Here is a 26,905-nt window from a genome sequence, read left to right as displayed (position 1 = left end):
CTATATATTTCCCCGACCTGACACAGATTCACAATCGAGGCACATATAAAATAAACACACTTTTACTTTTCTTCACCTGTGGGGCACATCTTCCCCGTAATTCAAACAGAAACAACACAGTCCCGTGTACAATAAACACCACCCAAACACACCACACTCTTCTTTCTTTCTCCACCACTCCTCCCAGGCAACCTCGTCCTCCTCCTCCCGATTCTGGCCCCTGACTGGTGGTTGCTGGTTCCTTTTATTGGGCACCCGGAACTGCTCCAGGTGCTTGATTGACGATATCCGGCTGCATTTTCGGGTGTGGCGAATATGCTGCCCAGACGGGCTCAGGAGTCCCAGCTGCAGCAGCCCCTGACGTTGATTGCTGCACCCAACTCCAATTCCCATGGAGCCCTGCAGGAAACCAAGGCACCGCTACAACCCACGGGGGCGGCCATGCAGCATCCAGGGGAGAGGTATTTCACCGTCCAGGGCTGCTCCCCCTAAATATACAGTGAAGGGGTGTCCCGGCCGGGGTCCACCACACATGGTAGTTGGGTAGCTCGGTCATATAGTGCCATATCATGCATCAGTTTCACTTTCCATGTCAACGTCTTATGACCAATTCACATTGTCATCATTTTCTCTCGGTTTGAGCAGCGATTCATTTTTGGGTTGTTCTAAAACTGCCTTCATGACTTTTTGTTGGCACTGTCCCCTCCTTGAAAATTGATAAGTTTTGTTGCCATAAAGTAGCAGAAAATACAGAAATATTCTTTTGTTTTTGCAGCATGATGTTATTTTATCCACTAGATGGAATACTGTCCTGAGAGTTATTCAGGCTTAGCACTATACATACAATATATAACTATATGTTGCCCCAAGAAGGACTCAGGTTTAACCATAATTGCATGCCCGAGTCTCACTCTCAGTTTACACAAATGGTTAAACAGGAAAGCTGATGTGTTTGTCAAAACAGAACAATAACGTTCAACCTATCTGTCTAAAAGAGCAACTGAAAATGGAGACTCCTGCTGACCCTGAAGACAGTAGGGAGAGAATCCTTTATAAAAGTAGAGAAAACGAAAGAGACAGACACAGACATACACACAGGAAGAGAGCAAAGAAGTACTATTTTACAAAGAGCAGAGAAGGTGCTGAGGTGGCAGCTGGGGGTTATACAGAAGTGCTTGTCTGTGCTCCTCATTATTGAGAAGCAGAGTCCAAAGTCAGGACAAAGAGAGAAAGAGAGAGAGACGTGAGTTAAGAAAGAAAAATACCGTGGCGGTGAACCAGGAAAATGGCTGTGAAAACTGGCATACAGACAGAGAGAGAGAGAGAGAGAAAATATATTGGAGTACACATAACTGCATCGTAAAAATGTTCATTGCTATTCAATTGAGTAAATATCACTTAAATAATGGCCATCTGCATAACCAGGTACTGTTTATTCCTTATAACTAACATTTTATGTCAGTGTTTAGAAAATGATGGGTATGGATGATCCTTTCCTACTGAGGAGAACATACTTTTTTAATTATTAATCAGTAAGTTGGTAGACCCAAAATTAATAAAGCAACACCTGTAAAAAAGCCAACAGTTCCAAAATGGTTAGTGGCGAAAATCTACAACACGAAGCTGATAACTAAATAGTAAAAGAATCTATGAGAAGACAGAGACCCACCCTTCCAGTTGTACAGTGACATGGAACCTCAGTATCCTTTGCTCCTTTGCCTTTATTCCCAATGGGAGTGATTTCCCAGATTAGACGAATTCCACATTCAGTGCAACAGGATGTGTCACAATTTCTTAGATATTATGAAGCTACCACAAACGCTTTTCAAAAAACATTTTATGAATAATCTGGAAAAAAATTCACAGAAAGTTTAACTTTTTTAAAATCAAAAACACCAGACAGCTTCTAAACCAACACCTTTCTTCAAATCTGCACTCTGATGAGCATTATTGGCATCTCAGCAGCACCCAAGTACATCACATCCGATTCTCAAGCCTAAAGAAAGCAGCATCTCATTATGAGGTGTGAGAGGCTGAGAGCCGCAAGTCTGCTGCCTCCCAGGCATCTGCTCTGCATAACAGGAGATCTGCTGAAGCTTAGGTCTTGAAATGGCCAAGTCAGTCACACTTATCGAATGGCAGCTCACAGGCATAATGCACCCAACAGCCTAGCAATGTATAATTAGGGGGATGCTGCTGTGAAAAATGGCTAAATTATTACTGAACCCAGCAAATGTGGAGGACTTGGCAATTAGTCTCCAGTAATTCTGAAATACCACACCAATTTAAAATGCACACACACACACCTATATATTATATATACATATATATACAGTATATATATATATATATATATATATACACGCACACACACATACATATACATATATATACATATACATATATATATATATATATATATATATATATATATATATATATATATATATATATATATATATATATATATATATATATATATATATATATATATATATATATATATATATATATATATTGTGGTCCCCGGCCGGGGAGAAGGACTTGTGCCTCCTCCAGACCTGAGGGGGCGTCCGTCCTGGTTATGTAGAAGGCCCTATAGGGACCCGTGGCCACCGCCAGGCGGCGCCCCGATGCCGGAGTATCCCGTGTGAGACCCGGTCGGAGCTGGAGCCCGGCCGGGACGCCCAGGAGGACCGATCGCAAGGGGGCGATCGCCCTGGTTGTATTGGGGGCCACGGGTAAAGGGCTTAGGAGCCCAGCCCTGTAGGGACCCGTGGCCACCGGCAGGCGGCCCCGGTGCCTGAAGAACCCTGGAGCCCAGCACTTCCGCCACACCAGTAAGTGCTGGGGAGAAGAAAACAGGAGACACCCGGACGGCTTCCGGGTGCACAGCCGGCACTTCCGCCACACAGGGGTGTGTCCAAGAGGGAGTGCCAGGAAGCAGCTGGAGCCCATCCGGGTTCTCATATAAGGGGCCGTCTCCCTCCAGTCAGCAGTGGATGTCGGGTGGAAGAGGACAGAACTGGAGTGAGGACGGGAGGCGGCCAGGAGAGATGCATAGAGACTGAGAGTGTGGCCTGGACTTTGGGGAATCGGTGCAAGAGGCACTGGGGTTTGTGCACGTTTTAATCGTAAATTTTGTAAATAAACGAGTGTGTGGTGGAACTATCTTGTCCGTCTGCCTATACGTCTGTCTAACCTCTCTCTCTCTCTCTCATTCCTCCTAGGGCACGAAGTAGAAAATGGCCGACAGTGGGGTAACTCGCGTTGAAATCGTAATTGAGGAACTCCAAGCACTTGATGAAAAGATTCAGAAACTCCTGTCCCGACGGAAATACCTGAGAAATCTGAAGGCCCGGCTGTTGGATAAACCGTCCTTGCCATCTGGAACCGGCGAAACATCAACCCCGCGTTGTGCCGACCTCACCCCCGCGTCTCGTAGGAGCGACGCCGCTGCTGACCTCGGTGGATTTCAGCTATGCAGGCGGGGGTTCAAGGCCAGAGCACCTCCATCGGCACAGGCGAGCATTTTATCTCAGAACTGGTTTGACCCTCTACGCGTCCCCATTTCGCCTTCAGCACCTGGTGATGTATTAGTGGTAGGTGATTCCATCGTTAGAAACCTTAATGTCGCATGCCCTAATGCAAAATCGTTTGTTTCTTGTTTTCCCGGTGCTCGTGTCCGAGATGTAATGAAGCGTCGCCAGCAGTCTACGAAAACACAAGGAGAGGGCAGTTGGATCAATCGTCTTGCATGCCGGCGTAAACGATATAAGGCACCGACAATCAGAAATCCTGAAGGCTGACTTCGCAGCTCTGATTAGAGACACGAAGGAGAGGACCCCATCGGCAAAGATCTTCGTTTCGGGTCCACTACCTCTCGTCAGACGATCCAACGAGTACTACAGTCGTCTGCTAGGGTTGAACAACTGGCTACAGGGTTTCTGCAAGAAGAAGGATGTCGGTTTCATCAACAATTGGAATCTCTTTTGGAAAGGCGCGTCTCTTCAAGCGTGATGGCCTGCATCCGAACAGTTTGGCGCCGGGTCCTCTCCGAAAACATATCGAAGGTAATTCGTTTTTCTTGACTATCTATCTCTGCTCTTAACCCCTTCCGAAATAATACTGCTGTGCCAGGACATGATGAATGTTTAATAGAGTCTTCCGTTAAAGTTCACACCATTAATACTGTAATAAGCAATCTCAATGCACGTAGAAAACCTAGGAAATACGGCATAAACTCCAATAATCTAATTAAAATCACTATTTTAGAGGAACAATGTATTAAAACTATAAAACAGATCACAGATTAAACAAAAATATACACAGAGCGCTAATAATAATAATTTAGTTCCTATTCCAAATAACAATAACGCACATAGTACTCATCTCTGCACCTCCGAAACATTAAATATGGCACTATTAAATGTTAGAGCTTTAACTAACAAAACGTTTTTTATCAACGATCTTATTAGTGATAAAAAATAGATCTTATTGCACTAAATGAAACATGGCTGAATTCAGATGCCGCGTCAGTTTTAATCGAATCTGCGCCTCCGGATTACAGTTTTACTCATTCAAACCGCCAGGGAAAAAGGAGGGGCGGATTGGCTAACATTTACTCGAGCGATTAAAATGTAAAGATGTCAGTTTTGGTAAGTTCAAGTCCTTTGAGTATCTCGCCGTTGTTATTCATGGAGATTCTCAAGTTCTAATACTATCCGTGTATAGACCTCCTAAATATAACGCGTCGTTTTTTGAGGAATTCTCTGACTTAATGTCAATTTTAATTACTAACTATGACACACTCCTAATAGTTGGCGACTTTAATTTTCATATAGATAATCAGTGTGATCTAAAAGTAAAAGAATTTATGAACCTCCTGGATTCTTTTGATTTGAGACAACTCATAAATCAGCCTACACATAAAGCAGGTCATACATTAGACTTAGTGATTACTAAAGGACTGAAAGTTGATATAAAACAGATCATTGATATTGGTCTATCAGACCATTTTCTTCTACTTTTAATATAGAAATAATGATAAAAACACTCATGAGAAGCATATTGTTAAAAAACGCTTCTTTGATTCGGCAGCAGCTTTAAAACTTACAAACATTTTAAGCAATCAGTCCGTTTATAGTGCCAGCTATAATAGCGAGGACAATGTAAATAGTAAGGTGGAAAGATTTAATTCTAAAGTGAGAGCTGCTGTTGACATAGTTGCACCTGAAAAGACAGTGAAAAAATCTTCTAGCATTGTATACCATGGAAGACCCAAAGAGTGTCTGATTTAAAGAGAACATGCCGTAGAGCTGAGCGTCAATGGAGGAAGACTAAACTTACTATCCACCACGAAATATTAAAAGTCAAAATAACAGAATACAATAACACTGTCCGTCTTGAGAGACGCTGCTATTTCTCAAGATTATAAATAACAATGCTAGTAATCCTAGAGTCTTATTTTCAACAATTGATCACCTACTAAACCCAGGTAGCTCAAAGGAATGCCTCCTAAGTGCTTCCAGTGAAACCTGTGAGGCTGTCGCTGTATTTTCAATCAAAAATTAATGATATTAGAAATAACATAGTATATCTCCCCAACACTAAGGATCCCCTAAACCCCAACATCCTGTTATAAACAAATTAAACTCTTTCACTAGGATAGATTTACCTGATTTACAAAAAATAATATCTCAATTAAAACCCTCCACCTCGTCCTTGACCCGATACCAACAAGGTTTTTCAAAGAAGTATCAGGCGTGCTAATTGATAATGTTCTTGACATAGTAAATTCGTCACTAGATACTGGGGTCTTCCCAGACTGTCTTAAGACTGCTGTAGTTAAACCCCTACTTAAGAAACATAATCTTGACCCCTCGCTCTTGAAAATTTTAGACCCATCTCTAACCTGCCTTTCTTAAGTAAAGTTCTAGAGAAGGCAGTCATTATGCAGTTAAATGACCACCTAAATAAACATGCTATTCTTGATAAATTTCAGTCAGGTTTTAGAACAAATCACAGCACAGAAACTGCACTCGTTAAAGTAGTAAATGACTTGCGGGTAAATGCAGACAGAGGCCATTTATCTGTTCTCATCCTCTTAGATCTGAGTGCTGCATTTGACACCATTGATCACAACATTCTTAGAAATCGCCTTAGTCAATGGGTGGGCCTCTCTGGCAGTGTCTTAAATTGGTTTGAATCCTACCTGACAGGGAGAAAATATTTTGTTAGTTGTGGGAATTACAACTCGAAGACACATGATATCCAATATGGTGTTCCACAAGGCTCTATCCTGGGTCCGCTGTTATTCTCAATCTACATGCTTCCGTTAGGTCAGATTATCTCAGGGCACAACGTGAGCTACCACAGCTATGCTGATGACACACAGCTGTACTTATCAATAGCACCTGATGACCCGATTCTATTGATTCACTAACACAATGTCTGACTAGTATCTCAGAATGGATGAATAGTAATTTTCTCAAGTTAAATAAAGAGAAACTGAAATTTTAGTGATCAGCAATAATGGATACAATGAGGCTATTAGAAATAAACTGGATACATTAGGATTAAAAGTCAAGACGGAGGTAAAAAGCTTAGGGGTGATTGTTGACTGTAATCTGAATTTTAAATCACATATTAATCAGATCATTAGGACAGCATTTTTCACTTAAGAAACATAAGTAAAGTTAGACCTCTTATATCACTGAAAGATGCTGAGAAATTAGTTCACGCGTTTGTTTTCAGTCGACTAGATTACTGTAACGCACTCCTCTCAGGACTACCCAAAAAGATATAAATCGTTTGCAACTAGTGCAGAATGCAGCTGCTAGAATCCTAACTAGGAAAAGAAAATCAGAACACATCACTCCAGTTTTGATGTCACTACACTGGTTACCTGTGTCATTCAGAATTGACTTTAAAATTCTGCTTATGGTTTATAAAGCCTTAAATAATCTCGCCCCATCTTATATATCGGAATGTCTGACACCTTATATTCCAAATCGTAACCTCAGATCCTCAAATGAGTGTCTCCTTAGAATTCCAAGAACAAAACTTAAAAGAAGTGGTGAGGCGGCCTTCTGCTGTTATGCACCTAAAATCTGGAATAGCCTGCCAATAGGAATTCGCCAGGCTGATACAGTAGAGCACTTTAAAACACTGCTGAAAACACATTACTTTAACATGGCCTTTTATAACTTCATTTTAATCGTAATTTAACTTAATCCTGATACTCTGTATGTTCAATTCATCATAACAACTATTCATGGTGGCTCTAAAATCGGTACTGACCCTACTCTCTTTTCTGTTTCTTTTTCCGGTTTCTTTGTGGTGGTGGCCTGCGCCACCTCCACCTACTCAAAGCTTCATGATGCTCCAACAATGATGGACGGATTAAAAGGAAGAAGTCTACGTGACCATCATCATCATCAAGCCCTTCCGTGAGAACCCTAAATCCAAAGAGGACTGTTTCATTTATGTTAGGTAGAATGCCCAGAGGGACTGGGCGGTCTCATGGTCTGGAATCCCTACAGATTTTATTTTTCTCCAGCCGTCTGGAGTTTTTGTTTTTCTGTCCCCTGGCCATTGAACCTTACTCTTATTCGATGTTAATGTTGATTTATTTTTTATAATTATGTCTTTCATTTTTCTATTCTTTAATATGTAAAGCACTTTGAGCTACTGTTTGTATGAAAATGTGCTATATAAATAAATGTTGTTGTTGTACACACACATATATATATATATATATATATATATATATATATATATATATATATATATATATATATATATATATATATATATATATATATATATATATATATATATATATATACACACACACACACACACAAACACACATACACACTCTGGGAAAAAAATCCAGCCTAAAAGTAATAGACCACAAAGGCTTTAGTGCCATGGAAAGAATGCAGGCTTAATGAAGTAGCTAGAAGATAATGGCCTTTTCAGAAAAATGCAGTAACGCCAGCAGCTCCACTAAAACTGAATAGACAAAGAGCTTCTCCTTCTAAATCTGTGGTTGTCAGAAGAATTTTGGACCGAAGACCTTTTTGTCAAAATCAAAGGTATGGCGGACCACCTATGGCCAACAAACACAAATTACTGTACAGTCTGTGTTACTTTTATCTTATTCTCTTTTCTACAGGTACAAATGTAAAAATATTGCAATAACCTGAGGTGCAAAGAATGAGAATGGCACAGAGATCAAACTACTGATCTAGTAAGACGGAACAGGGCTTTTTACGGGAAAGCATCCTCCTTAATTTAAGTGCCTGAACTGTTCCCACTGTTATGTCTTTGAAAGGTATCCGAATGTAGAGAAAAGCCAAGCAAAGTGACACCTTTTATTGGCTAACTAAAAAGATTACAATGCTGCCTGAAGAAGGGGCCTGAGTTGCCTCGAAAGCTTGCATATTGTAATATTTTTAGTTAGCCAATAAATGGTGTCATTTTGCTTGGCTTTTCTCTACATTCATAATGGCTAACACGGTACAACACCCTAGTACTAAAGGTATCCGAAGAAAGACAACAAAAACCAAGTATGAGCAGAACTCTGTCACACCAGCCCCAGTCTCTTTCGATGTTGTATCAACCAATAGGGGACGTTGCAGCACCCCAAACCCCAGACACAATAGCAAATACACAGTTTCAAATGGCAATAAACAGGTTTATTGTCACAAATACCTTAATACACCCCACAGATCCAGTAATATGACTCTCCCCTTCTCCACTACACCCAGGTGAGCTTTGTCTGATTACTCTTCCGACTTAGACTTCCCAGGAGGAGCGAGACAGCTTCCTTTATACTGGACCCAGGAGTAATTCCAGTGCTTTAATAGGCTAAACTATCAGCCAAACAGTAAGAAAGTTCTCAAAGTGATATGTGAGCTCAATAGACTTCCTTTTTGGGGTGAACAGCATGGGCCACAATTTGAAATTAAAGGCAGAATGCTCATATTGGAGAGAACAGTAAGGACCTTCATATTGGGAGAAAAGTAAGGCCTTCATATTGAAGTAAACATTAAGACTCCACACATTGGAGAAAACAGAAAGGTTCCCCACATAGACAGAAACTTATGAGACCCAGCACTGGAGTCAACACACAGTAAAATGCCCCCAAGTCTGAAGAGGACTGTAAGGGGCATCCTAATTAGAGTAAACATTATGGCCCAAAGGTGTTCCAGTATTAGAATAAACAGTAAGTCTGCCAATATTTTAGTAAACAAAGGACATTATGCTCAGACTGTTTAATGCATTAACGAGGATGAATCTGGACTACTGTGCAAAGCTATGGTCATCAAGCTGAGAAAAAGAGACACACATGTTAGAAGACGAGCACGGGCAGCCACCAAGTTCACACCAAGACTGAAGGGCATATCTGATTCTGATCCTCTTTAGTCTCAGAGTATCCCACTCTCTATAAAGCAATGTCGCGTGCCAAATCCAAATATGTTAACCTTCAGTACAAAAGATGAAGAGGTGCAAAACTGTAAGACTTACGAGATGTGGCAGAAAAGTAACGAGAATGGCAACACTGCAAGCGATCTGGCAACGCTGCGCTGTTGTCTTTGATAGAGCACGTGTATCAGTACCCTCCCATAACTCAGTGCGAGTTTCAACTCCTTCCGTTAACTATGTGATTTTTGTGACTGCTATTAGCGAAGTTGTGTTTTTGGTTATGCGTCACGCAAAATGGAACAGCGGAATTTGGAGCAACGTTGTGCCATTAAACGGCACGTGAGACGTTTGAAAAGCTAAAACAGGCCTATGGGGAACATTCTTTATCCCGAGCTCAAGTTTTTCGCTGGCACAAATCACTTTTGGAAGGCAGAAAACATGTTGAAGATGAACACTGTTCAGGGAGGACTTCAACTTCGAAAACCAATGAAAACATCGAACGTGTGAACACTCTTGTGAGATCATTAAGAATGTTGAGTGAACAATTAAATTTGAACAGATTTACCGTTCATCAAATTTTGACTGAACATTTGCTCATGCGAAAGGTCTGTGCCAAAATGGTGCCGAAAAACTGCCCTCTCCATAACAGAATTTCTGACCTCAAAAGGCATTCCTGTGGTTCCCCAGCCCGCTTAATCACCTGACCTCAGTCTGTGTGACTTTTTCCTTTTTCCTAAACTGAAAAATGTCCTCAAAGGATGTCATTTCGGGACTTTAGAAAACATCCAAAAGAGTGTAACGGACATGCTGAAGACCATACCGGTTGAAGACTTCCAGCGCTGCTACCAACAGTGGGAACAACGTCTCTATCGGTGTGTAGCTGCCCAAGGGAACTACTTTGAAGGGGATAACATTGATGTTTGAAAAAAATAAAAACTTTGGTAAATAAAAAATCAGTCTCATTACTTTTCTGCCACACCTCGTAACTACATAAATGGGTCTGAGCTGTTCTCCATAAGGACTGAGCCATTTGTTCTTCACAACTCACCTAGGATGAGCCCAGTGCTCACAAAATGTTCTGTGAGCTTGGGTACACACCCAGATGCTTCAGGGCACTATACTATAAATGTTGCAACGAACACTTTTGTTTTAGAAATTATTCCTTGGCACAGTGTAAAAAACAAAAAAAAATGTGTTTGGGTTTAATTAGTCTAACCTTCAGGAGCAAAGCAAAGGTTATGTCCGAAAGCTTTTGAATCCCCCCAGGACTCCAATTAACTACAGCTTATCGTTGCCCAGGGTCTTCCGTGGTATAGCTCATTAAAATGAAAAGAGCAGATCTGTGTTTTTATCTGCCACAAAGATGCTAAAGGAGCTCTCCTCCTTTCACTTAAAGATCTATTCATATCACCTCAGCTCATTAAAGACACCAGTTTATCACTTAAAGACCTTTGGTCCAACTGATGAAGGACGCAATACTGAGCCAGCCCAAGTTCATATGAGATACAGAATTCCCATCTTATTCTAGACTGTCTTCTTCTTTGTACAGTATGTATATGAGCACAAGTGTGTCTCTAGAAGCCATTTACGTCCACCCTGTGTGTGTGTGAGAAATGACCTCAGTCCAAAAAAAAGGTCTCTTACTTCATATTTGAAAGCTTGCATGCATGCGTGTATATGAAAAGGGAAGGAAGGAGTCATCAGAAGCATCCAGACAGTCACCACCTTTAGTTTGTAGCGTATGACAATCTGGCTGAGCTGGACATGATTTCAGGATTCAGCCACATCTGGTGTGGAGTATAATAAGCCCGCTCACTAGTGTTCCCTCCTAATTCTCTGTTGCACAATTCATGATGTGCTGAGCATTCTCTTATGTTGATCCTCACCTCTTCTCCAGGTTTGCCACTTTTGATCTTCTTTCTGGTCATGTGGCCGCGAAAGCTGGCCTGGATTTTTGCTGCTGCTTTATTTGCCTCTGGGTCATCCAATGGAATGTCCAGCACTTCCTCATCTTGCTGCTTAGTGCAGTCTTCCTGGGATGGCAAAAAGATGAAAACAAAACATAAAAATAAAGTTCACAAACTAAAATGTAAAATAGCATAAAAATGTATAAAGAGCAATCCATACACAAGACGGTTTCTGTGAGCAATGTTAAGTGACTGACCCAAATATTACATTACAACCTAAGGCTGGTTTATGAAATCGTTCTTGTAAAGTACAGTAGAGAGTAAATAAACAAGTATTGCACAGAATGGCTTCATGTGGGAGTGTAAATTAAAGAATGCCCATAGTGAGCATATGTATTAAACAATGGCACTTACTTCATCTGGTGTATTTGAAAAAGCTTATTATTTAGAGTTAAAAAAAAAACCCTTCTGTAAACTGATCAAAAATCTTCACGTTTTGGAATCTGTCATTTTTTTACATTGCTTATAAGCGTGCAAAGGAAAACAAATTGCTGCTTTTACAGAAGCAGAATTTCTGATTTTAAAAGGAATGTAATCTCTTTCAGCTAACACGGTAGCACAGTGCTTAGTGTAGCTGCTTCACATCCTGACCTGACCTGGTCCTTGTCTGTTTGAAGAGTGCACATTGTCGCTGTTCATTTCGGGTTTCTCCCACAAGCATAATGCATTTAGATGGTTCAGAATTCATCGTGCCCACAATAAAGATTGACTGCTTACCTTGCACTCAATCCTTCCTTGCACCCCAGAATGCTGCTATAAACTCTGATGTAATTCTACCCATTATTAAAATGTATGTTTAGGAAGTTAATGATTTCTTCCATTTTTTATCAATGATCAATTGTTATGAATTGCCTCAAACAGTGTAAAATTTTCATAAGCAAATGAAAATGTAGTAAATTTTATTAACATGCATTTTCTATTTCAGGGTACCAGTTCTGTGGGCATCAAATGAAGGAAATTATTCTGAATGGGATACCAGTCCTCTACAGGGTACAGTTTTTAACACACTCACATTAGGCCAGAGCAGATTTACCAGTTAACCTGACTTGCTCGTCACTGAGATCTGTGAAGAAACCAGTGTGGCAAATATCTTTTTGGACTGAAGGTCCACAAGACAGTAATTAGGTTGAAAGTGAACTGTGAAGCAGCAGTGTTATGCAGTTGCTCACTGTGCCCCCTGATGGCAAACTAATGGCAGCTACAAAAATATAAATAATGAATGATTGGATTGACAAGATGGCCGAGGATAACATGCAGCAGCTGCTTATCTAGGAGTTTGGCCGCCTAAGCACAAAAGGCCATTAAATTATTTTCTGTAAAGTCAACTAATGCCTCCAAATGCCGTGACACTAGCTGATTGTCAGTGGGCATAACAATAACAATGGCGATACAATGCCATATTGGACTTATTTTCTGGTGAGATGTAGCATGGATTTTTAGTGTTTTATTTCAGTTAATAAGTAAACACACAAATATATTTACAGTATAGGGTGGTCCAGATCTAATGATACAATTTTCATTGCACTATAACTTTAATTAAGTTTATTACATAGAAAATCACCCGAAAAATCCCAGACCATCGAGAAGTGTGCAAACTGACGACATGAAGAATCGTCTTTGCGCCAAACTGGAATCGTCCCCGCATAAATCAAAGTCATCCAGATGATCTGGATCTGCATAATTAGATCTGGACCACCCTGCACTATATGAAATGCATGATTACTGAGCTAAAAAGAAAACTTTTGAGGATAAGTCAGCTGCTTTGAAACTTACATGTGAAAAATGAACAATATCTGTAGGTCTAAACTTTGGATGCAAAACTTCACATCGTCTTTGTCTTCGACCATTTTCTAACTCCAGGGTTGCTTTCCATTTTGCCCGTTAAATTGTTGGTGTTCTAAAGACTTGGTCATTTGCCATGATGGTGTTTTGCTTCCCAACTATCATTAAGTTAAGAGTGTCCAAGTTCCAAAAGGTCCACCCACATAACTCTATCATAAATGCTTACTAAACTGGCTCTTTTGTCCTAAATTGTTCATAAATGGGGATTCATTCTGCTGAACAAATACAGGTGAAAGAAATCCAGGTTGCCTTTCAGAGACACAACTGATTAATTATAAGAAATGAGAATGGCCTGCTTTTTAAAAACCACTTTAATAAAAAAATAGGTCATCAAGCAAGCTAGATAAAAAATGAACATCTGAGTAGCAAAAGGCTGGATAAGAACAACGCTGATATAAATGTTATTCTGCATTTATATTCTATACAATATGACACAAAATGAAGCATTAAGATTTTTTTTTAAATTAGAAAAATGCATAGCTACCAGGGTCAATAGAAATCTAAGCCCACTTCACAATTCTGTATTCACTTATACTATGCATGAGAGCACATGGCATAAAATTTAAATTTAAAAAGGCTCCCAGGGAAGCATTCAGAAAGGATGCAGGTTTATATCACAAAACAGGGCTTTAAGCGAAAAAAGGCCCAATTCATAGACCAGCTACAGTTACAAAAAGGCAGAATTATACAATTATAAGGTAAAGGCTTATAGTCATCAAGCAAAAATAAAGTTAGAGCTTTCCTAAGCCAGGCAAACCCACATGCAAATGTGGCCCATCCTGAGAGGGACGGGGAGGAGAGTAAGAGTAGTAAAAATTTGACTATTTTCCCTGTAAACAATCAAAGATGGAGATCATCATCATCATCATCTTCAGTAAGCTAATACACTTTTTCTGTTTAATGTGTTGCTTTCTACAACATGCTTAGCTGGTCAACCTATCCTCATCAGCATCTTTCAGTTCCTCCTTGGGGATTCAAGACACTACCATGCAAACCGAGTCATATAATCCATCCAGTGCCTCCTGGATTTTTCCCCTCAGTCTTCTGTCAGTTAGCCATGACCAGTACACCATAAGTGGTCTCCATTTTTAAAAGAATGGAAAAGATGAAGTGCTTCAGCTACTGGGTGGGGGTTCACACTGCCTATCCTCCCTGGGAAATTCTAATACAGAGGTACTGGAATGCAGACTCAATCCAAAAAGTTTATCTCAAGTTTGGATTCATCCTTGGCCGCTGGAGAGTGGATCGGCTCTCTCTCTGTTGAGGAGACATAGGAGTTTGCCTAACTGGTAGTCATACAGTTTTGGGGCTTGGTAAAGGCTATATGACTTTGATATCTTGTGGAGAGGGCTACAGGAGTAGGGACCCCCAGGGCTACTGCTGTGTGTCATCAAGTTCCACTATTTGTAGAACAAGACTTTGTTCTAATTGATTTTTGCATTGGACTTCATCAAGGGTGTGAGTTTTCTCCTTACTGGTTCATGATTTGCAAGGACTGGATATCAAAACACAACTCAATTTTATATAGTTGTTATTAAAGAGTGTTTGAAAGCACCTACAGATCTCAGCTCAAGGTTCTGTCTGAACACCACCCTCTGCAATTGGGTCCTGGACTTCTTGACAGAGAGGCCCCAGTCAGTTCGGATGGGCTGCAACACTTCCAGCATCATTACACTGAGCACTGGAGCGCGTCAGGGCTGCGAGCTTACTCCACTGCTCTTCACCCTGCTGAATGACGACTGCACAGCCACGCACAACACCAACCACATCATCAAGTTTTCGGATAATACGACATTGCTGGGACTGATAAGCAGGGATGATAAAACATCATACAGAGATGAGGTGGAACGGCTGTCCACATGGTGTGAAGACAACAATCTATCTCTCAGTGTCGACAAGACAAAAGAGATAATCGTGGACTTCAGAAAATCACATCCTGCCCACATCCCACTCAGCATCAACGGTTTAGATGTGGAGACTGTTAGGAGTACCAAGTTCCTCAGCGTGTGCATAACTGAGGAACTTACTTGGATGCATAAAACCTCATCACTAATCAAGAAAGCCCAGCAGAGACTACACTTCCTTAGGCAGCTGAAGCGAGCAAGTCTTCCCCATTCCATCCTCACCATGCTCTACAGAGGCACCATGGAGAGTGTTCTGACCAGCCGCATCACTGTCTGGTATGGCAACTGCAACAAATCCGACCGCAAGCGCCTGCAAAGGATAGTGAAGACAGCAGAGAACATTATTGAGGTGCCTCTCCCTTCACTATAGGATATATTTTACAACCACAGTGTCCGCAAGGCCAGCAGCATTGTGCAGGACCCCTTACACCCCTCACATGGACTTTTCACACTTCTGACATCCAAGCAAAGATACTGCAGCATCAGAGCCAAAACTGCCAGGCTGCAGGATAGTTGTTACCCCCCAAGCTGTCAGACTCCTTAACACCATGCTGCCCCCTGGGATCTTCCACACTACCTCAACCACCTCCAAAAACAGAACTTTTGTACATGCAGGCCACTTTCCTGCAAAGACGAGTGTGCATGTAGAGAAGAACTGAAAATCTCACACTGACCTTTAAGGATTTTGACATTCTTGATATCCTTCTGCTGTGAAACATTCTGACCTGTCATTGTTTACACATGTCTAAAACAACTATTATCATACACGGATGATTTCTGTATTATCTATATCTTTCATTTATTTATTTAATGAATTTACAGTCGATTCCTGTTAATCGGACCACATCGGGACGCTATCATTTTGGTCCTAATAACCGGCTGGTCCGATTACACAAACATGCCCTATACATGTGCAACCAAGACGGGACGTGCTATAAGTAACATATTAAAATGTCATTATGACTTTTATTGTGCTACACACACGTATGGTGAACGTACAAACAAGAACTACGTACATGTACGGTTGCTTACAACTTTGTTTATTGAAAAAAGAAATCTACAAAATTCTTCGAAACGATCTATACGACACTCAGCATGTGAAGCACAATAAAAAAAAGGTTACATTACCAAATTCCTGTCAACGTTTGAAGAGCTTGTCTAGTGTGATCTGAAGCATTCGTTTTACGCACTGCACTTGTTTACGCTCGACTTCATGTCGCCGGCTACTGGGCAGTCCGTTTTAGGAAAGAAAGGGCAAGCATGTTCACCCCCACTGGTTTGCACTTGGTACAAATTTTCCGACTTCCTGACCTTTGATAAAAGCATAAATTCTCCTGGGAGCCCAGGGATCCTCCCGATGTCGTTGACCCGCTTTACATCCGCTTTCCGCGGGCGACTTGTGGCTTCTTTTTCTTATTCTCTGTCACGTACGTTCTTTGGTCCGATTAAATGGAATTTTGGTCCAAATAAGCGAACAATATTAGGCTTTCGTAATATGATCTGTTTCGGTTCTTTAGGATTCGGTCTGAATAAGCGGCTGGTCCGATTAACCGGTGGTCCAATTAACCGGAATCGACTGTATTTATTATATTACATATTTATTGACTATATTTATGTATGCCTCGCAGTTAGGAGACCCGGGTTCGCTTCCCGGGTCCTCCCTGCGTGGAGTTTGCATGTTCTCCCGTGTCTGCGTGGGTTTCCTCCGGCGCTCTGGTTTCCTCCCACAATCCAAAAGACATGCAGGTTAGGTGGATTGGCGATTCTAAATTGGCCCTAGTGTGTGCTTGGTGTGTGGGTGTGTTTGTGTGTGTCCTGCGGTGGGTTGGCACCCTGCCCAGGATTGGTCCCTGCCTTGTGCCCTGTGTTGGCTGGGATTGGCACCAGCAGACCCCCGTGACCCTGTATTCGGATTCAGCGGGTTAGAAAATGGATGGATGGATGGATATTTATGTATCTAGATTGCAAATACCATACATTGCATCAATGTTCATATTGCTTACTACACGTCAATATTGCTGCTACTTCTTTGTCTTGTCTTTGCACAATGTCTTGTCTTGTTTGTGTTTTAATTTTAATTCAATTTTTAATTTATTATTTGCACTTCATGTTGTTACACTGTGGACCCTGAGCTTTGTAATTTTGTCTATCTGTATACTTGTATATGGTTGACATAACAATAAGTTTCACTTTGACTTTTAGACTCTCAATGGCCTACTCAATGCAGGAAAGAGTGAAGAGTTCTCCAAAGTGGAGTAATTTACTTGAACAAATCAGTGCAGTGGAAGCAAGCTTATGGATATTGTACTGGACAGTGGTGGTGACAAAGCTTTTTTTACCAGTGAGTCTACATCTACATCCTCGCCAGTCCAAGGCAGTGATGGAGAGAATGAGATTGTGCATACAAAGGGCCAAAATGAAGCTTGTCTATAGAGTTGCAGGAATAACTCTCTGTAGCATGATGTGAAGCTCAGCAATAATGGAGGACCTTGGAGTACAATCACTGGTAGAACCCTTTCCTCCAAATGTGGTACATTGCCACAACTGGCATAAAACATTCTTGACATTCTGCTGCTATACAATTAAGACAAATCAAGAGATATGTTAGGTGAGTGTGGCAGGGTGGAATGATTCTGGTTAACCAAAATAAAAGAATCAGTGCAGTTACTCAGTTTGAATCAGAACACAGCGGACCTAAGGGAACCTATGGAGTAAAGATGTGCGATTGCCACAAAACAGTACCTTGCGCTGCCTCAGTGGCTGCAGTGATTAGGCTAATTTGCTTCTACTAGAAAACCCTGAGGCAAGAAGCACAGCTCAGGCTATGATTTTTCCTAAAGACCCAATCCAAATCAGTTTCCAGTCCTCTACACTCTTGAGTACTTCTGCAGCTAATTACTTCGGGGATTCGATCAGACCATTTCTGTGTAGGAACATGAAGGAGCACAGGTATCAGTAACAGACAACATATTCTTCTGAGGTAATAAATGTCTAAAAGCATGCATGGCAACAACACCTAAAAAATGTAGATTTCAGTTATACTTGTGCTAGGCTAGAATTTAATCTGAACAACCAGAAGAGCATTTTTACTTCATCCGGTACAATAAAATGACTGCTGCACAGGCTGGATCTCCAGATGAATTTCTGCAACGCTTGCATTTTGAAAGCAAAAAGCTGACAGAAGGGGATCCGGGATTTGATGTGCTGTCCATGGAACAACTGAAACTGTCAGGAGTCGAAGAGAAAAAAATAGTACAATGTGAAGTGTTAATAAAAAGTGAAAGTCTTCATGAAGAAATAAAGAGTGAATTAAAATAAAAAAGGTACCAGAAAAAAAAAAAAAAATCAGATAAATCAATGACTCTGTATAGAAGTCAAGCAGAAAACAAAGGTGGCAGACTCCAAAAGAAGCATCAATGAGTCTGAGAATCGATGGGAAAATCAGTTAAAGATTATAAAAAAAAAATGCGTTTATTTGAAAAATGGGGAGGGGAAAATGCAAAGATTAATTAAAAAGATTAGAGTCACGATTGGAAAAATCAGAGCAAACGGCTTAGGGATGATTAGAAAGTGTAAATAAAAGATATACATCCCCAAGGAACAAACAAAGGAAAGATGGTAGGTCACCATATTAACAGAATGAGTAAAAAGAGTAAGAAAAGCACAGAACATAAAGATAAGACCAAGTCTCAATGACAAACGTAAAGACGGTAAAATAGATTAGATTATCCATGAGAATAAGCAGCCAAAAGACCAGACACTCTTCAGCCTAAATCGAAAGAAAGGGTAGTAAAAAATGATAAAGTCCATTTAGAAAACATGAGGAAAGGAGAGACATGGAGAAGTCTTCATGAAGAATATAATCTGTAAGGAATTAGGTTAGAATGGAGTGTAATTCAAAGAACTGTGTCTCTACAAGAAACACACATGAGAAGTCTGAAAAGGAGATAGAAATGGTAGAAGGAACTATGATAAAGAAGTCAACATCAATGTATAAACACAAAGAAAAGAGACAGTACACAAAGAGAAATATAAATGGCAATCAAAACCACTAACGTCTACATTAAAATGAAAGATTACTAAAATGACTGGATGATTTTAACACGTACACACAAAAGAGGCCTCATGATAAACACCAAACAAAAACCCAAAAAGTTAAGAATAAAGACCAATGTTTCCATATGAAACACACAGTAAAAAGACAGTAGACAAAATCCATCCATCCATCCATTATCCAACCTGCTGAATCCGAACACAGGGTCACGGGGGTCTGCTGGAGCCAATCACAGTCAACACAGGGCGCAGGGCAGAAAACAAATCCTGGGCAGGGCGCCAGCCCACCACAGATCAGACAAAGACAGCAAGAGAAATACAACTAGAAGATGAACTACCAGGTAATTTGTGATGGTCTTAGAGAAACAAAAAACAGAAAAAACTCAGCTGACAGTACAATATGACATCATCACAAAATACGAGGGACGTTCAAAAAGTTTCCGCACTTATATATTGTCGTTGGAAACGGTGAAGGCTGGAGGCGTAGTAATTGGGCTTTAAAAAGTTGGTACGACGCTGGGAAAAATGCATCGCAAATGAAGGTAACTATGTAGAATAGTGGGGTCATTTGTTTTTGAAATTCTTAATAAATAGAGTTAGAAAAGTGCAGAAACTTTTTGAACATCCCTTGTATTTTATAGTAACAGAAAACTACTCAATAGTGCACCAAAACATAATAATACATTAAACCATATGAAATGATACCAAACGACACTCGTGCCCTGTATAATGTTAACTCTTTAAAAGCTAACATAATTTACAGATAAACAGATACTGGGGCTGCGGTGGACTGGCGCCCTGCCCGGGGTTTGTTCCTGCCTTGCACCCTGAGTTTGCTGGGTTTGGCTCCAGCAGACCCCCCGTGACCCTGTGTTAGGATATAGCAGGTTGGACAATGACCGACTGACTGACCGACTGACAGATATAGGGGTGAATTGAAAGTCAGAAAGACAAGAGAGCGAGCGTCTTAATGAAGCCTATAGAAACATGGCTAGAGAAAACACTTTATGGAAACACTAGCAATAAATAATAAATTAACTAAAGGTCAACTGTATGTGACGGAAAACGCATTGTAAACTAAATATTTATGATAAACACATTTAAATTAAACAGCACTAAAGTCTACTTTTAAAATGAATATAGTTTCATATTGTGCATAATATCTGTACAAAATATGAAGAAACAAGAGACAGGCCAAAGTCTTCAGATATTATCTACAAACAGTCTTTATTCAAGTGAAGGTGAAGGTGAATGAAAGGGCAGCACGTGTAGTCTTTATATTAGAATAAGAGATGACTAATAAAATTAGTCTTGGTAAATGCAAAAGAGAAGGTTAAGGAAAAGTCTGATGAGGCATACAATAAAAAGTTTAGAATTCAGAGAGACAAAAAGACCAAAGAAGCCACAAAAAAAAAAAAAACACAAAGCAAAATCTCACTGAGAAACACAAACAGCCAATACTAAGATAAGAATGAAGAGGATTAAAGAGCCATAACCTCCATCAGAATTACACGGACACGGCAAACTCTCTATCAGAAAGGCAAATGATGAGTCAAAGGGGTAGAAATTCAAAAGCTTAAAAATGTCATCTTTAAGTCTCTAGACAAAAGATAGAAAAAATAGACATAAGGCACAGTTTCAATGAAAAATGCCAAGAATTAATAAAAAGCCGGGCAGAACGGTGGCGCAGTAGTCTCGCAGTTAGGAGACCCGGGTTCGCTGCCCGGGTCCTCCCTGTGTGGAGTCTGCATGTTCTCCCCGTGTCTGTGTGGGTTTCCTCGCACAGTCCAAAGACATGCAGGTTAGGTGTATTGGCGATCCTAAACTGTCCCTGGTGTGTGTGCCCTGTGGTGGGCTGGCACCCTGCCCGGGGTTTGTTTCCTGCCTTGCGCCCTGTGTTGGCTGGGTTTGGCTGCAGCAGACCCCCGTGACCCTGTGTTAGGATATAGTGGGTTGGATAATGGATGGATGGATGGATAATAAAAAGAAAAGTGCCCCCTAGAGAATGTCTCAAATAACAGTGACTAAAAAGAGCCATGCACTGAAAAGAAATAGGACGGGCTCAATAAAAAAAAATACCAAGAGACATTTTGATAAAAAAAAAAAAAAAGTTCACTGAAAACAAAAAGAGTGAATCAAACTGACAAATTATATAAGATAAAGACAGTGGAAACAAAAAAAAAACCTGGGGAGATGAATAAATGTGTCTGCCTCTAAAGGCAAACAACTTGAGACTACATGACCGTCTGTGTACAAAAGAAAGTCCCGGACGCCTCCCAAAGAGAAGAAGTACAAATGTCTGTCTGAAAGACTGAGAGAGTGTACACAAAAAACACAGAAACATCTCAGACAGTAAAAATAGTAAAGACAACCTTGTCTCCTCAGCAAAAAAGCAGATTAAATAAAACAGTTAAGTAGAATTACTAAAAGATAAGAAAAGGCCAGTTCAGACACTAGAAATGGTGCAAATTTCATATCGATAGTAAATTGGATGGAAATTGAACCAAGGCCCCTGCAGGTGTTAGGCAGCAGCAATAACAGTTGTGCCAATGTGCCACCTTAACAAAGCAATGCCACAGGCAATTTTATCAGATAACCATTTCTGTTCCAAAATAATGTATGCGCTATGGAAAGTGAGAAGGAGTCAGGAGCAGGCATACGAGGTGTGGTATTCATTTTGCTTTAGCTTTCATCTTACATGAACGTTGCCTGCTGAACACATGGCCACCACGTTGTTCTTGTGTCACAGTCACTACAAAACAAGATTGATGGCTATAAGGGGAGAAAGATACTGAAGATGCCCTTTTGTCTCTGTCACAAATATGATCAAGTTTCTTTAAAGACTACAAATATCACACTGTATTTTTAAAGACTGTAGTGCTTCAAATGTGATTTTGATGTGCATATTTAAAAGAAAGCATGAGGCAAAAATAAAAAAAGGAAAATTTGAAACTGTGTAAATCTGTATAACAAACCCAGAAATGATTACCTAGAAACTGCAATCCAGCCATTTATCATCTTGAACACACCCTGTCATCACCAGCAGTGGGCTGTTTCTCATTCTGCAAACTAACTTTTTTTTTTTTTGCCAGTATCACTAATGATGTTTGGACTCTAAGAGCATAAACCATAGCAGCATGCTGTGTTTCAATAATTGTTAATGCTGAATAGTTTCAACACACAAAATATGAACAAATCTCTGACAATGAAATCCGGGATAGGAGGAGACTAAACACTCGGAAGATAATTCACCTGCATGTAAAACTAACTGTTCAGGATCATTTTTAGTTCTCACGTTCAACAATGCCCATTGTCACCCTCACCTACTTACCTTAAATTGTATTTGGTTACATTTTATTATCGCTTTTATGTTACGGGAATAAAATTATGTCATAACATGTTCATACACTTCTAGTTGTATAAAAATGTTTCTCTGGTTTAACAAGATGGCAAGACGCAGCTGAGCGAAGAGAAAAAAAATGATAAGGTCAAATGAAGAAGGGTAGAAGAAACTGTCCAGAAGCAAAATAAAATGGGAGGGATATAATTATTTAGAATCGAACTACTTCCCATTTTTGTTTTTGTTTAAATTTTTCAAGACAGTAGTCACCATAAATTAAGAGGTGGAGGCTAAGTAGGAGATGAGGAGTTAATTGGCTCACGGTCAGTATTAGATCTCACTTGGCTGAAGGCTCCTTTTACTGATGTGTACCTCTGGTTCTCTTTCTAAAAGCTGCAGAGTATGACATACAAAAGAAGCACTACCAGTGCCTGAAGGTGAGCTGCCCTACCTTAATAAAAAAGTGTGAGTATGTCTTATCTGGTATATAAAGAACTGCAAGAATTTTCCGCCTGACACCTTAAATCAGTTATGATCCACCTAACCTGATGCTGTGCTCTAAATGCTACAGCTGGCATATATTTTCAGAAAAAGTCAGAACTGTTTCAACATGCTGGCAACTGTCATATAATTTCTTATTAACAAATGAAGCAGAAACGCCACCTTGAAAAAAAAAACTCTTTTGAACGTGGAGCCATGGGGAATCATCATTAACTTAGTAACCTCATTTACCTTAATTGATGGAGGTGAATTACTTTTGTAGTATTAAATAGCCCACATAAATGTATCCACTTTGCCCTACCATTTTGTTGAAATACAGCAGCAGTTTGCAAGTACTGTACCTGTATTGCCACAAGCCACACTACATTTCCAATGGCAGCGAAATCAGGGCTGGCTAGTTACAGCCTACCTGAAACAAGGACAAAGAAAAGGAAAACGGCAAAATATGGTTGTGACGGCAGGAACAAAAAGGAGGCGAAATGATTCAATGTGCTTAATTAAAGTGTGACCATATTAAAGGGTCGCACTTGTGTCCTGATGGAATGAATAATGTTGGTGTGTTTATGTTGGAAATTCTTTATTTCATTGACTGTCTTTCACAACGATCAAAGTAGAAAAAAATGAAGAAAAAAAAAAACACCACATTCCAATAACCTTATAAAATAACATGGGATCGTTAAAAGATCTGGTTGTTCAAACATCACGCACATTATTCAATACACAATATATACAATGTAAAAACCTAACCAGAATGTGGCATAAAATGAAATAATTACATAATGTGAACATCTACAGATGTGGTATGCACAGTTGCGAATATGATCTGCAAACTTACTTAACTGATTGTCGTTTCCATAATTCAAGAATACCCAACCACCTACCCTTTATCTGGCGATATTCAGGGTACGATTCTCTTGACCCTAGAAAGTGCGACCACCTGTAGAGAACACTGCGCAGCAGGAGTGAACGTACTTGCTATGTAAAACTGGAGTGTATATAGCGCACAAATTCATGCCCACGGTTTGTAAAAGTGCGGCGCACACCGTAATATTGTACATGATACTCCATCTAAGTGGTAAATGTGGCACAAAGTCGCGCTGCTCACACTCCCACGCAATTTACTGTCCGCAAGGGCCGGAAGCTCCCCGAAAGTTTGCTGGCAGGTACTCACGCTGCTGCAGTCCATGGCGCTCCGTGGGGCGGTGCGATGCGATGCGGTGCAGTCCGAGTGCCGCGCGGCGCTCTTAATCTCGCTTTCGCTCTTTCTTGCTTTCACGTTCGCTCGCTCCCGCCTTCGGCTTCGCGACTTCAGCGCTGACTGAGAGACTCTGGAGGCATCCAGCACCGCAATTACATAACGCGCCTTCACGCGCCTACAGCGCAGCCTATCAGCAGCCGCGCGCTGCACAATAAAACGGCGGCGGGATGCTAGCTAGACCCCCGCCCCCGCATGCGCGCGCCTACCCAGCCAGCCATCCATCCTTCCAGCTACCCACCCACACGCAAGCTCATACACGAAACGAGACGCTGTGACAGGACAGGTGCTGCGAGGCATCTTGTTGAACAAGAATTCTATCTATCTATCTATCTATCTATCTATCTATCTATCTATCTATCTTTCATATAGTGCTTTTCAAACCTATCTATCTATCTATCTATCTATCTATCTATCTATCTATCTATCTATCTATCTATCTATCTATCTATCATATAGTGCATTTCAAACATATCTATCTATCTATCTATCTATCTATCTATCTATCTATCTATCTATCTATCTATCTATCTATCTATCTATCTATCTATCTGCTTTTTAAAGCATTGTCATTAAACCCAAGATATCTGTCAAACTTTAATTAACAGAGCAAAGGCCAACTGACTTGCAGTGCATATACAAAGACACATAAACGCATACTGTATACTGTATATATGCACACCTCTACATACATTGCTCCATACTCACCCTGTGCATACACATACACACACACAAAGACATCGAAGGACAAGGACAGATTCAATTGAATTTACGTTTTTATAGCACCATTCAATGTCTGGAAGCTCAGAGCTCTAAAAGTATCAGGCTTATTTTTTTCCACATCTTTTTGTTTTGTCACATTACCTTGGGTCATCCTTTTGTTCATGAAATTGACATTACTTGCTCTGCTTCCAATCTACACCCTGCTCGCTTTTTTATTATTAGCTTCCCATACTTCAGCATCCAAATCTCCAAGTTGTCCATCCATCCATCTATCCATTATCCAACCCGTTATATCCTAACTACAAGGTCACGGGGGTCTGCTGGACCCAATCCCAGCTAACATAGGGAGCAAGGCAGGACACAAAACCCAGGCAGGGCGCCAGCCCACCGCAGCCAAGATGTCCAATTTGGCGGTATTCTTTTTTGGTTTTGAATATCACCATCACACTCCACAATGCTGTACTGGAATCAGGTGATTTGAAAAAGGATAGATGAACATTACCATTATAGTAAAAGGACAATTGCCTGGACTATTGCATATTTGCAGAGAGTCAGATGTCTTATATTTGTCAAATATTCTCTCCCCTGCAAAGAACTGTGGGGTACAAGGTTTGTTTTTTTCTAGATTTTCTTTTCTTCTCCTCTATATTAAGTAGTATTTTGGCATACGCTTTTCGCTTTGTTTTTATATTTTGTTGGTACTTTGACTCTTAGGCTGATTTATAGTTTCTGTGTTCAGTGATATGATTAGGGAGGGATCTGAGCCATTTAAAGATGCAAACAGCACATTCTGAGAAATGAAAATTTTTACCTTTAGAAGAATATGCAATTAGATGTCCCAGAAATTTAAGGCACACAAAGCAGAGGTTACTAGCTGGTAAAGTTCAGCTGTCAGAGCCCTAAAAATGGAGGTAACAGAATACTGTAGGTGTTGCAGAGAAAAAACTAATTTACACAGCTGAGCCTTCAAATGCAGCAAGGAAATAGAGAGAGTGAGAATTTGAGAGTGAGAGAGAGTGTGTGTGAGAGAGAGACATTACATTTTTAAACTCTGCCTTTCTATGTACTCATAATACTACACATCCATTGTTAAACACCAAAGGACATGTGCAGGTTCAAAGGATATCACCTGCATATGCTGACCTGCACACAGATGCCAACAAGTGGGAAATCACTGCTGAAGCGGATGCCAGTGGGCTTGTAGGGCCAAGTTGGCAAAATGTACTGGTAGTGTATGTGATGGCACCCGTAGTCCTAAACGTGGCTACAGTAACTAATGACAGAAGCACAAAACACTGCCTTCTGAAAAGCCAGTCTTTCCCACCCATGCTCCAATAAACTTCAGCAGACCAACAACACTCCTTTTTCATTCTGCCCACTTTGGAATATAAATGGCATATTAGCTAAAGGATGTCACTTGTGCCAATTTTCCAAAATGGGGATCACTGCAAAGCCAGCTTCATGGTCCAGGTCAGTTATGAAAGTGACAGTGTTTTATGAGTGATTGTCTGTTGGATTGATATTTGCAGAATCAACTGCACAGGGATCCAGGGGTATCAGCGTATTCCACTTTATAGGGGCTATGGTGGGGACGATAGTTGTGAGATTCTGTTTTTTAAAACTGGTGCCTCTAACCTATGGGATTTAAATTTATTTTGATAGCTTGAATCTGTATGTGAGCAACATTCAAATGTCCAATAATGGCCTTATTATCAATACTGTGCTAATACATCCTTATGTTATAGGCAATAATCTTGCTTAGATATAAAAACAAATAGGTGCTGAGAAAAAAACGATTCTACATAGGAATGAGGTGTTTATGTTGGCAAACATTTTATCCTGCAGGCAATGTCCATCCATCCATTTCCTAACCCGCTGAATCCGA

The 26,905-nt window shown here is 40.4% G+C and overlaps 1 protein-coding gene across 1 annotated transcript; it reads right to left on the bottom strand.

Annotated features, from left to right (window-relative positions):
• Positions 1–11,147: 11,147 nt before the first annotated feature.
• Positions 11,148–24,471, bottom strand: LOC120535021 (neurogranin-like). Its single transcript, XM_039762523.1, has 2 exons — positions 24,214–24,471; positions 11,148–11,468 (listed from the first exon to the last, which is right to left on the bottom strand). The coding sequence occupies exons 1-2, from the start codon at positions 24,226–24,228 to the stop codon at positions 11,163–11,165; spliced, it is 321 nt and encodes a 106-aa protein (XP_039618457.1). The 5' UTR covers positions 24,229–24,471; the 3' UTR covers positions 11,148–11,162.
• Between the last annotated feature and the right edge of the window lie 2,434 nt (positions 24,472–26,905).

This window comes from Polypterus senegalus, chromosome 9 (assembly GCF_016835505.1).
Source record: "Polypterus senegalus isolate Bchr_013 chromosome 9, ASM1683550v1, whole genome shotgun sequence".
In the NCBI taxonomy this organism is placed as follows: Eukaryota; Metazoa; Chordata; class Cladistia; order Polypteriformes; family Polypteridae; genus Polypterus; species Polypterus senegalus.
Note: the sequence above shows the minus strand (reverse complement) of the source record. Positions and strands in the feature narration are given on the sequence as shown.